Here is a 13,265-nt window from a genome sequence, read left to right as displayed (position 1 = left end):
AGCTCATGTAAGTCCGCCATTCTGGATAACATTTAACTGCTCACTGTTAGCTACTACACTAAATTCCCATGACAAGGGAGGGGAGGGTGTGGGGAATTATTTACCAAGTCATCAAAAATATCTCTCTGGTGCACGTGGATGGTAATCAAAGTCTCAAACTTCACTCGGTCAAACTTGGTCAGGTCGTGCGTCGTCTGACTGATAAGAGTATTTAGGATATCCAGAAATTTCTGATTGGTTATCTGCATGATTTTCCTGTCATCCTTTGCATTATTTAAAGCCTCTTCTGAGTCGTGTGTCCACAACATCTGAATTCCCAGAAGCCCAACCTGCAGACACATGAGTAGGGCACAAGTGCACTTAATTTCGGTTGTCATTTATTCAAATGAAGTAAACAGGGTTGGTTTTTTTTTTAAGTTTTTTGTTTGTTTTGTTTTGTTTTTCGAGACAGGGTTTCTCAGTGTAGTTTTGGAGCCTATCCTGGTACTCTCTGGAGACCAGGCTGGCCTCAAACTCACAGAGTTTGGTTCTGCCTCCTGAATGCTGGGATTAAAGGCACTCGACAACAGCACCCAGCTTTTTTTAAGCCTTAAGTAGTAATTTATGTGTGTGTGTGTATGTGTACACACACATAAAAATATTCTTGGAGGAAATACAATAAAATATAGCCAGCATTTCTGAGCCACATAAATATAAGTAATTTTTATCACTACTTTTGTAGTTTTCAAATTTTCCAAGGTTTTAATAGCAATGATCCACTGCATTCATAATCTTTAAAAATACATCCTAAGGGAAAGCAGAGGTGAAGTATTAGACAATTTTTTAAATTAACTTGATAGCAGACAGATTTCAGTTATTTGAAAAGATTGCTTTAAAGGAATAATATACACATACACTAAGAGAAATCTGGGAAGCCACCCAGGCTTTCCATTATGTCGTGTTCAATTCCTGCACGGCTCCAGACCAGCTCCTCATGCTCTTCCTAATGCCAACGCCCAGTCTGCTTGAGACTTGAGGACACTCAGTGGTCTGCGCCTTCCTTGTCTCACCTTAACCCCAAGAAGCCCATTTTTTTTTCAGCTTACCAAGGAAAATTTGTTTTTAATCTTTAACAAGAACATTAGGAAATTTCAAGGCAACTACAAAACATTAAAACTGCAGCATTAAAATCATCTCTGCAGTGGAGGCTGATGCTTGTCTGTGCATACACAGCCTGAATAAATAATGTCCAATCATCTTTAGCTGTCTCAAAAGTGTGCTCATTAATTTGGGAACTAATTGGTGTTCAGGCTGGGGCAGGAAACATAGTCCGTCCCCCCCCCCCCAGCCTTGGGAATCTCTTCTAGTTCATGCTACTTATTATGAAGAGACTGAAGACCACTCTTCATTTATCCTGGGTGAGATTTTAATGGACGTGTCAGCTCCTTATTCCTTAGACTGGGGGTTAATGGTACTCAACATATCACAAGGAGCTTGGAGAGACATGGGACAGGAGAACTGTAGGCAACAACGCCCATTCCCACCCTGACAAGATGGGTTCATGTCAGGAAAATGTATGGTGGATTTCCACTATGCATGTCTACATCTATGACTCTTCCCATGTCCTATCTCTATAAAGTGACACACACACACACACACACACACACACACACACACACACACACACACCTACAACAGTGGTTCTCAGCCACCCGTGATGCTGCAACTGCTGTGGAGCAATCTTTTTGTACACTGTGAAGATGTGTCACTCGGGTTGGTTTAATAAAAAGCCAACAGCTAGGCAGGATTTGTAGGGCAGAGAGGAGGCTGGGAAGAAAAAGGGAGGAGTTGCAAGGAGATGCCAGGGATGCAGAGCAAGCAGCAAAGGTAATGACAGAGCCATGTAAAAGAGCATAGATTAAAAGAAATGGGTTCATTTAAGTGATAATAACTAGTCAGAAACAAGCCTAAACTATCGGCCAAGCTTTCATAATTAATAAGAAGTGTCCATGTCATTATTGGGGAGCCGATTGTCCTGAAGAAAAGGTCCAAATACATATGACCCTTTAATATAGTTCTTCAAGTTGTGGATAAAATTATTTTTGTTTCTACTTTACAACTGTAATTTTGCTATTTTGGGGGGGGGGTTCGAGACAGGGGTTCTCTACGGCTTTGGAGGCTGTCCAGGAACTCACTCTGGAGACCAGGCTGGACTCGAACTCACAGAGATCTGCCTCTCTCTGCTTCCTGAGTGCTGGGATTAAAGGCCTGCGCCACCACCGCCCAGCAATTTTGCTATTGCTATGAATCACAATGTAAATGTCTGATATGCAACTCTCCCAAAGGGGTCAAGACCCACAGTTTGAGAAACATTGATCTATAAGCTATAATTTTCCATTTTCTGTTTGAGTCTTGGTATATGTCCTTAAAAATGAGAGGCCGAGTGAGGTGGCTCACGCCTTCAATCCCAGCACTCGGGAGGGAAAGGCAAGCAGATCTCTCTGAGATCCAGGCCAGCCTGGTCTACAGGGTCAGTTCCAGGACAGCCAGGGCTACACAGAGAAACCCTGTCTTAAAAAAGAAAAATGAGAGGAAGTGAGTTGGCATGGTATGGGTGGGGTAAACTTGAGGGTGAGCAGAACTTCAGCAGCCTCCACACTACCAGGCTGAGCACAGCCCCACCCCCACCCCACATCTTCCCATCATCAGTAAACAGTGTGACCTCCTCACCTGCGCTGGGAAGTGGTGGAGGAAAGGTAACAGGAGAAATCCTGAATCGCTGATCTGATAGAAGGCAGACCGGATTATATTATGTAACGATGACATCTGGACTTTTAGCAAGTCCAGAAGCCAAATCTCTACAGGACCTTTGGCCATAACCGGTGTATCCAACTAAAAAATAATCATAAACATGTTACAAATACTAACATGGCATTTTAACAGTTTGTGTCACACTTGATAAATCCCAGCACTATGACAGAACAAGCTCCTCCATAGTTCACATCAAATATTTACTGGCTTTTTCTGTGTGAGGATTGCATACACATGTGCGGTTCTGTGTATTTAAATGAGTGCACCCATGCATGCGTAGGGGTTTTTCTGTGTGAAGACTGCATACACATGTGCGGTTCTGTGTATTTGAATAAGTGCACCCATGCATGCGTAGCGGGCTCAGCTTTGCATCTCATTTTTATCCCCCTCCCCATACGTGTGTGCGTGTGCACTACAAGCATGTGGGTGTCTAAGGAGGCCAGAAGAGTGTACTGGGTCTTCTGGAACTGGAGTTACAGGCAGTTGTAATCTGCTTGATATGGGTGCCGGGAACCAAACTCAGATCCTGTGGGACAGCAACAAACACTCTTAACCACTGAGCCACCTTCTCCAGCTCTCTATGCAAAATACTGAAAACACGGATGAAATAAGTTAAAAATATGACTAGAAGAGACTATAGAGATCATGTAGTCTTAACACTAATGTCACTGGGGATAAAATGAGTCTCAGAGAAGTTAAAGTGATTCATCTATACTAATTCATAACTAAAGCTAGAGCTATAGAATTAGAACCCAGGGTTACTCGCCCTACTCCCAACAGCCCTTCTTGTTCATAAGCGAATTGTATTCTCTTCGACCTAAGTTTTCAAGGAAATCCTACTAACATTTTTTAAATAAATTACCATGATTTTTTCTCCTTCTCTGGATATAACAGCCATCATTCGATCATAGTCTTTTGCATGAAATGTCACCTCGTTTATGTTGTCAGACACAGCAGGGAGATGTGGCTAAAAAAGACACAAGGCAGAGGTAAAACATCATACCTGGTGCCAGACACATCAGCCACTGAGATGCCTTTTAAAGCCTTAAGAAGCTGGAGAGATGGCTCAACAGCTTAAGACCATTTCCTGCCCTTCCACAGGACCCAAGATCAGTTCCTAGCATCCATACTGGGCAGCTCACAACAGCCTGTAACTCCAGCTCCAGGGGCCCTGATGCCCTCTTCTGGCCTCCACAGATACTGCACCCATGTGTGCACACACACACACAAAAATATAAACAAGATCTTTTTAAAGCATAAAACCTTAGTATTCGCTGGGCATTGGTGGCGCATGCCTTTAGTCCCAGCACTCGGGAGGCAGAGGCAGGTGGATCTCTGTGAGTTCGAGGCCAGCCTGGTCTCCAGAGCGAGTGCCAGGATAGGCTCCAAAGCTACACAGAGAAACCCTGTCTCGAAAAACAAAACAAAACAAAACAAAACAAAACAAAAACCTTAGTATTCTTTGTCTTCATGACACACAAGAGAATTTACTTTCTTGGCTCAAAACTAAAATCAAGTTGCGGGGAGGGGAGAACAGTGGCACAGACTACTACAACCCTTGATTAAAGGCCCAGTGTTTACTGGGAACAACTGAGATTATCTTGGAACTCACTACACAGTCCAGGCTGATCCTGAACTCTGCTCCTCTTGTCTCAGCCTCCTGAACTCTAGGATTAAGCGTGTATACCATGACAAATGCTTTCAATCCACTTTTTAAAATCCTATGATGTTGTCTCTTCAGTCCAGCAACTGTCACTTCTTTACAGACTGGCTCAGTGACGGTCCCTTTGTGCTCTCCAGATGGAGACTGAACCATAACATCCCAGCCTGCTTCCCTCCCAGGTACAGGTCCCTCTCAGATTCTCTCAACCGTCTTCTCTTTTCACAGTTCTTCCATGTTAGGGCTAAAGAAACCGAGACACTAGAAAACCAGGAGCTTGGCGAGGTCACGTGGTTAGTGAATGGAAGTGCTGCACACCACGTTCACTGGACTGTGTGAGGCCAATGGGCTCTAAGTTCATACAAAGTAAGATTTTATCATCATAGTGTGGGGGGGGGACATTCATATAGTATGCATGTGTGCTATAGGGGGTACTCCGAATATTAAGTGTAACTATTGCATGTCATTCCTCAAGCACTATCTACCTTCTTTGGTGAAGCAGAGCCTGGAATTCACTGAGTCACCCAGGCTAGCTAGCTAGAGAACCTAGGGGTCTACCCATTTCTGCCTCCACGGTGCTAGTATTAGAAGCATACACCACTGTTCCCAGGACTTTTTTTTTTTAAAAAAAAAATGTAGTTTCTGGGTATTGAACTTGGGCCCTCACGTTTGTATGGCAAGCCACCTTACCAACTGAGCCATCCATTCCCAGCTGTATCACCACGACTTTGGATGCTCATCCTTCTTGCTTTGCACTGAGAGGATGATAACCCTATTTCTGCTCTTGTTGGCATATCCCATGGACAAAGCGACTTAAGCCCAGGATGTTCGGGTCATACCTGTATGGTGTGGGAGTCACTGGCCTGTCCAAGGATTTCCAGCAGAACCGGGTCAGAGACAAAGAAGAATCTCGGAAAGAGCAATCGCTTCTTCTCCAAATACCTTCAAACAAGTCAACAGCGTCTTACTGAGTATCTTACCTTTGGTGTTTTTTTCTAACTTAATTACTTTTATTTCATGTGCATTGGTACTTTGCCTGTGTGCATGTCTGTGTGAGGGTGTCGGATCCCTTGGAACCTGAGCTACAGACAGTTGTGAGCTGCCAACTGGGTGCTGGGAATCGAACCTGGGTCCTCTGGAAGAGCAGCCAGAGCTCTTAACCACTGAACCATCTCTCCAGCCCCCGTTTAGGTGTTTGTTTGTTTGTTTGTTTGTTTGTTTTAGCCAGTAAGAGAATAGCAAAGACCAACAGCCATTTCCCAATGGCCTCTGGGATATGTGGTAAGAACAGAAGTCCAGCTGGGAAGGCACCTAGAGGAAACAATATGGCTTCAAAATGATAAAGGGAGGGAGCAAAGTCACTTATCATCTGTCACCACCATCTTTCTCATCGGGGGCCCTCCTATGAACCTTTGGCAGAGTATTGGGCACTTCATGGGTTAAATTTGGAATGGAATTATCTCCAACCCAGGGCATTCTGAGGATGAAATGGAGGCCACCTATCCATGAAGCAGGAGCAGAGGGACAAACCTGGCCGAACCAGGATGTATCATCACCATATTCTAAACAGAAATTAAGAATCAATTCTGCTTTCATTTTAAAAAGCTTCTAGAAATGTCTTTGGGGGGGAAAGTAGTCAAGCATTGTCTGGCCAGCTCTTCTCTACTCAAATCCCAGTTTGTGGAGACTGGCACACAGCCCTAGGACGCTCACCCTGTGAGGGACTTCTGGCAGACTTCCAACTGCTCGTGTAAGTGAGGCAAGAGTTGCCCCATTGTCTCATCTCCCACGCAGCAGCTGATCACATTGGGGTTCTCGTGAGCTCGCTGCATGATTTTGATCCAGGACTTGTCAATATTCTGGAACCGTTTGGCTTCCTAAAAACAAACCGGCAGTTGGGTGAAGATTAGCATCCAGATAACTGAACTGAGCAAGCACTTCACTTCATAATTCCTTCCAGCCTTTCAAACACATCCTGCATCCGTTCATCTCAGGCTCCATCATTTAAAAAAAACAAAACAAAACTTTTTTTTTCTCTTCATCTGAATTAATTCTGAAGAACGAGACCCAGAACCTGTAAAGCCGCTCATTAAAATGCTACTTGATCGCAGTGGGCTTTCCCACTTATTTGTTTCCTTGCGTCTAATATAGTTTTGAAGTGCCACATGCTTAATTCACAGAGCTATCGACTTAAAGTTCAAATCTAGTCCTTCGGCACCCCAGGTGTTTTGGTTTGATGAGTAAACTGAAGAGGCAACGAAGATAATTTGATCTCAGAATCCTTGGAATAATCACAGTCCCACATCACCTCAGGGGAAAGGGAAGGGGGAGGAGGAGACACTGAAATCACAAGACAAAGCTTCATTTACATACTTGCAAATAAAAATTTCCCTAGTACTGTAGATGATATTAAGTTTTTCGTTCGATTGCAAAAATGCCCCTGGAAACTGGCATAATTTTGTCTCTTTTTAAAGTACCATTTCTTTAATTAAAGAATAGACTTTAGTATTAGGCCCTAAAACAAAACTTGTTGCAAAGAGAACTGAGCCATTTTCATGCTTTTTATCCTTGATTTATAATCTGCATAGATCCTGTCTATAAACAGACAAATTTAGGATGAGCTGGATTAATTGTGTAAGAGGAAAGTTACCTTAAAAGTAAACTACTTGTTATTGACTTTTTTTGAGACCTGTTCTCACGAGGCCTACAGCTTCAAGGGTGACCTTGGATTTCTTATCCTATTGCCTTCATTTCCTACACACTGGGACGGCACCACCACACACGGTTTATGTGCTACTGGGAACTGAACCCAGAGCTTCATGAGGGTTTGGCAAACACTATCCTAACAGAGCTGCATCCTCAGCCTATTTAAAAGGCTCTAAGTAGAGATGTTCCAAAACATTTTTCCAAAACTGTCTTTTTTCCAAACTGTATATCCCTGACCTACTAGTAGTGGGTTTACTAATAGTAAATCTGTGTTTAATTGAACATAGATAAATTTTAATGCTATTATTCTCAGAGGATTAGTGCAAGATATGAAAAAAATGTTTGACGGTATTGGATTTGAATGTATGCTAACTCGATCTCAAGACTTCACCATTTGAAACTACAGATTTTCTTTCTACTAGTGTAAATTAGAAATTGGTACCCTGGGTTGTCTGTGTTCTGATAAAATTTTATTTTTAATTTTAACTAGGAGTACATAGGGTACGAGTGACTAGAGAAGCTAGACAAGGACATGGAGTCCCCCTGGAGCTGGAGTAACAGGCAGTTGTGAACCACCTGATACAGGTGCTAGGAACTGAACTCAGATCTTCTGCAAGAGTGGTAGTTGCTCAAACCTAAAACTTTATTTTTAAACAAGTGTCCAGGCCATAGCTAGCCAACTGCTGACACAATTCGTCAAGACTTGACTACATGAACCAGAGAGATGGTCAGTTCATAAAGATGCCTGATACCAAGAGGATGGTGTGGGTTCAGTCCCCAGGACCCACATGGTAGAAGTAGAGAACTGTCTCACACAGGTTATCTCCATATGGGTAGCATGTCATATGTGTATGCACACACATTTATATATACAAACACAAAAAAATAAAATGTAAAAAAAAATTAAGACTTGACCATATATATTTGGAAAGATTCTCACAAAGACATAGATGACACCAAGTATTTTTTTTTCTAATAGTAATAGGGATTGGGGCTTGGAGAGATGGCTCAATGGCTAAGAGCACTGGCTGCTTTTCCAGAGGACCTGGGTTCAATTCCCAGGACCCACATTGCAGTTCACAACTGTCTGTAACTACAGTTCCCTGGGATCTGACACTTTCACACCAATAAAGCTAAAGTTATTTTTTAAAAATAGTAACAGGGGCTGGAGAGATGGCTCAGTGGTTAACAGCAGTGGCTGCTCTTCAAGAGGACCCTGGTTTCTATTCCCAGCACCCACATGGCAGCTCACACCTGTCTATAACTCCAGTTCCAGGGGATCTGGTATCCTTACACCAATGCACATAAAATAAAGTTAAATAAAGTATTTAAAAAAAACAGTAACAGGGATTGAACCTAGGGTTTCATGAATGCTAGGCCAGCACTGTACCACTGAGCTATGCTCCCAGGCCTCTTTTTAACTTTCATTCTGGGAAGGGTCTTACGAAGGAGCCCAGGAAGGTCTTAAACTTACAATTCCCCTGCCTCACTCACCGGCTGGCACCACCAGGTCCAGCTCACCAAATAATTCTAGACGTAACTGCAAACACTGTGCTTACCTGAGGCAGCTGCTTAGCGATGTCCCCGCCTACAAAGACGGCTTCAAGGTAGACCCACAGATTCTGTACCACCAGCCACTCCTCAATGATGTCCGAGGAGGTGGACAACTTATACACCCAATTCTGAATATTCTTTTTGAATGGAGCATTATATCTAAAAAGGAAGGGTATGAAACATTTCCAGCCGCTGTGAGGACGGTCTGTCGCTGGTGCTAGGGTAGGATTTGCAGACATATTTGGTGCTTCACAGATACCTGGGAGAAGAGTCTCCCCAATAAAGAACGTCTCAAATAACTGTGTACTCCCTAGCAGGGCCATGGAAACTGAACTCTCTTCCCAGAGAACTGTGAAAACATTGAGTTTTGTGGGATCATAAGTATATTTTACCAGGTTATGTACAAGTATAAGATTCAAGGATTCATATCCAATGCCCTCATCTAGCTTCCTTGTGTACCTGCACACATGTGACATGTACACAAATACACACAGGTGCACATATATTTAAAAAAGAGAGAGAGAGAGAAAGAAAGAAAGAAAGAAAGAAAGAAAGAAAGAAAGAAAGAAAGAAAGAAAGAAAGAAAGAAACCCACTGCAATTAGCTAGGAGCACTGAGGCCACAAATGCTCAAACCAAAGACCCAAATCCCTTGGCTGCTGTCACTCTTTAGGCCAACCTACAGCTTGGTTCCAAGAGGCTGTCAGTCAGGCAAGTCAGGATGAAGAATCCCCAGTGATCCATGGGAATAACCAGCCTTGAGATCTAGGAACCAATGATTACGCTACCGTCACCTCTACTAGAAGCACACAAATTCAAACAGTGGACCTTTACCTCGACAAATCCCTGACCCAGGATCTTTATAGACTACACATTTCAAAACACAGACTGGGGCCAGAGGTCATACTGGCTGCCAGTCACTAGCCAGGGATCTCATCTTAGAGAGTTAGAATGCCCATGTTCCCTGGACAGTGACCTCTGTGATGACAGAGCTGTGATATAAGGGGGTAAGGGAGAGATCAGTCAAGAACGACTGGTTCAATACCCTCCTCTGGATTCCATGGACACCTGCATGCATGTGGCATACACACAAACTGATAAACATACACATAATTTAAAGGAGGAGGAGGAGGAGGAGGAGGAGAGAAGAAGAAGAAGAAGAAGAAGAAGAAGAAGAAGAAGAAGAAGAAGAAGAAGAAGAAGAAGAAGAAGAAGAAGAAGAAGAAGAAGAAGAAGAAAGAAGCCAGGCAGTGGTGGTGATGCACACCTTTAATCCCAGCACTCAGGAGACAGAAGCAGGCAGATCTCTGTGAGTTCAGGGCCAGCCTGGTCTACAGAGCGAGTTCTGGGACAGTCTCCAAAGCTAAAGAGAAACCCTGCCTCAAAAGAAAAAGAAGAAGAGGAGGAGGAGGAGCAGCAGCAGCAGAATACCATGATCAGCTATGAAGGTTGAGGTTACAAATGCTCTCCCTGGGTAACAACCAGAACAAGGGATGACAAGTCAGTGGAGATAAGAGGAGGCCATCTGGGTATGGAACATAGTACTTGTTAAGCTGCCATGCAGAGGCTAACAAGTATGATGGCCTCCACCCTGGAAAAATAGGGGAGATGGGTACCTCTGAAGAGAGATGGAATTGCATGGTTCATAAGGAAACGGACACTTTGTGCAGATAGGTACAGACAAAAGCTTGAAAGGTAGGGCAGAATCTGATTTAATGCCCTAGCTACAAAACTGGGCTTTTCCCTAGTAGTTTATGATGCTAAAACCCAAATTTAAATCGCACCAGTGAGTTATAAAATTACCTGTTGCTCAGCAAGGAACCTAAGACCATCAAGCTGTCCTCCATCAAGGTGATAATTTCTCCGGACTCAGTCCCTTTGAGCAGGAGCTCGCCTTTCCCCTTAAACGCCGCAAAACTCAGGTTCTGGTTGGTCCAGTTCTCGACCACCTGTGTCAACTTGGCTTCAATATCCTTCTCCTTACTGGCAGATATGCAGATATCCTTTCAAAGGAAGAGGGGAGAGTCACGGCTTTCTCAACTGCAAATTACCTGTGCCATAAAAATCACAGCACCTGTAGCACGGAGGGGATCAGAAGGCCACCTTTGCCCAGTACGCTAACTCGTAGCTGAGAAAGCCAAGTTCCCATGCTGTGGGTTCCCACCAGAACCAATTTTTAAGAATCTAAAGAAGGCAGACAGGTAAGAGGGCTCAGCAGAAAAAGACACTTGCAGTCAAGCCCAATGACGTCAGCCCAGGCTCCTGGATCCCACCCGGCAGAAGGAAAGAACCGACTCCTGAAGTTGGTCTGTGACTTCCCCATGCTCACCAGGGTATGCGCACAGACACACACACAATAAAAGATTATTTAAAGTGGGAAAGGAATAGTTTTAAATTTTCAACCCAAAATAGACTTAGTAAAAAAAAAAAAAAATCATTGACTTAAAAAATTTGGACTGAGCATCCTGAGGAATTCACCAAGAAAAAAATACTTAAAGGCCATTAACTTTGTTTTTGTTTTTGTTTTTGAATGTAAGTGCAGCTAAAAGATGAGAGGGTAGACTGGCAGGCTCTAAAATGACTGTACTCAAAATGATCATTTATCTTAACATGAACACCAGCATATACCTAATAAACTCCTACCTAACCTCCTTTTCACTGGTGTGCGTTGGAAATCCTGTATACCATAAGTCTACATGATTAAAGCTGTTATTCAAATTCTTCACAACTGTCATATTCTTATTGGTCCAAGCACATGCCCACAATTCCAATCTGAATAGCCCTGTGTCTCCAACACGTTATGCATCCCTGGTATTAGCCTTATGGGCATGGCACATTTTACCTTCAACTATTCCTCAACAAACGTGACACACTATGCAAGCTATTTTGAAAGAGCAAATAAAACTCTCCCTTTTCAAAAAAAATATATGGAGGGCAAAACAACACTTGAGAATCAAGAATTCAGGGCTGGACATAGCACACTGGGGAGGAGAAAGTAGGTGGATCTCTGAGAGTTTGACACCAAGCTGGTCTATAGAGTGAGTTCCACGACAGCCAGAGCTACAGAGTGAGACCCTAACCTCAAAAGATGGCGAAGCAGGTAAAAGTAGGTACTGCACTTGCAGAAAGGACCTGAATTCAGTTCCCAGCATCCACATCATACGGATCACAATTGCCTGTGACTCCAGCTCCAGGGAATCCCATGTCCTCTCCTGTTCCATGTGAGCACAAGCAACCATGTGCACCTATCCACATACAGACAGTCCATATATACAAATGTATAAAAATAAAATCAATCTTTAAAAAAAAATCTGTGTAAGCCATGCAGGAAGGGAAGCAGAGCGCAGGCCCTCTCTTACATTGAAGCTACAACAAAGTGGTGAAGTACAGATAGAAGGGTGGTCGCTGCAGGCAGGAAGGAGAGGGGCAGACACCAGAATCCAGAGGGACAAGAGAAAGGAGCCCTTGTGTCACCCCGTGGAGCGAGGCGACCATCCTTCACAATGGCATTGCACATTTAATGGACAACCAGAAAAGGGGGGCTTGAAGACCACAGACACAATGATAAAGAGACACACACCTGACCATGACATGCCAGATGCATGCATTGAACCCTCACTCTCTGGCCCACAAATATGTGCAAGTAGGTGCAGAGTGAAAACAAAATAAATGTCCGAGCTGGAGAGATGGCTCAGTGGTTCCCACCACTCAAACCAGGCAGCTCAGAACCACCGGTAACTCCAGCCCCAGGGGGTCCGATGCCCTCTTCTGGTCTCTGAAGACACTTACACTCGAGTGCACATGCCCACACACAGCCGATCACACGTAAACTCATAATGAAAACTCAAATGTTTCCCTGAGAAATCGCAGAAAAGAAACATTCCTGAGCGGCCCATTGATACCTCGCTCTCCTACATACCTCAATATCATCCTTATTTTTAAGGAGAGGAGCTTCCATGATATTTCTCAGGCAAAACGAATCGGATTCCACGTCGAATGGGGTGCCAGTGAGCTCTGAGATGCGGTCCCAGTGCCTCTGCTTCATCGCTTTGTTGGTCATCATTTCTAGTAGGGGGCACGACTCACTGAAGTCGTCAATTCTCTTTTTGAGGTCCAGGAAAGCCTGCCAGTCTTTCAGACCTTTGGGAAGTTTTCGGCATCTTTCAGGAAGAAAGAGAGAAAAAGATTCTCACCTGTGCAGTTGTTGTTTTGTTGGTTTGGGTTTTCAAGAAAGTTTAGCCCTTTTCCTTTGGAGAAAATGTTATGAACAGACAACAATAATATAGCTTGTGAAGCATCTCTTCTCCCACATTGTATTTTGTGTGTATGAGTGTTGCTGGCACACATGACCATGTACTATTTATATACCTGGTGCCCAAGGAGACCAGAAGGGGACACTGGATCCCTGGGACTGGGAGATGGCTGTGAGCTACCACGTGGGTGCTCATAATAGAACCCGGGTCCTTTGGAAAAACAGCTAGTGCTTTTGGTTGCTGAGGCATTCCTCCAGCCCTGAAATGCCTTTTAAAAAAAAAATCATTTTTAATTCCGTGTGT

General features: G+C 43.7%; 1 protein-coding gene across 1 annotated transcript in view; it reads right to left on the bottom strand.

Moving 5' to 3' along the window:
• Dnah8 (dynein axonemal heavy chain 8) overlaps nt 1-13,265 on the bottom strand; it is a 225,306-nt gene that overhangs the window by 141,033 nt on the left and 71,008 nt on the right. Inside the window, exons 34-41 of the mRNA XM_035452046.1 lie at nt 12,629-12,869; nt 10,513-10,712; nt 8,716-8,869; nt 6,164-6,327; nt 5,290-5,392; nt 3,653-3,757; nt 2,710-2,871; nt 105-329 (exon numbers count right to left, since the gene is read on the bottom strand). Coding sequence (XP_035307937.1) covers nt 105-329; nt 2,710-2,871; nt 3,653-3,757; nt 5,290-5,392; nt 6,164-6,327; nt 8,716-8,869; nt 10,513-10,712; nt 12,629-12,869 — 1,354 coding nt within the window. The remainder of the gene's footprint in view (nt 1-104; nt 330-2,709; nt 2,872-3,652; nt 3,758-5,289; nt 5,393-6,163; nt 6,328-8,715; nt 8,870-10,512; nt 10,713-12,628; nt 12,870-13,265) is intronic.

Source organism: Cricetulus griseus (assembly GCF_003668045.3).
Source record: "Cricetulus griseus strain 17A/GY chromosome 1 unlocalized genomic scaffold, alternate assembly CriGri-PICRH-1.0 chr1_0, whole genome shotgun sequence".
Taxonomy (NCBI): Eukaryota; Metazoa; Chordata; class Mammalia; order Rodentia; family Cricetidae; genus Cricetulus; species Cricetulus griseus.
The sequence above is the reverse complement of the archived record's forward strand: the minus strand, read 5'-3'. Positions and strand labels throughout refer to the sequence as shown.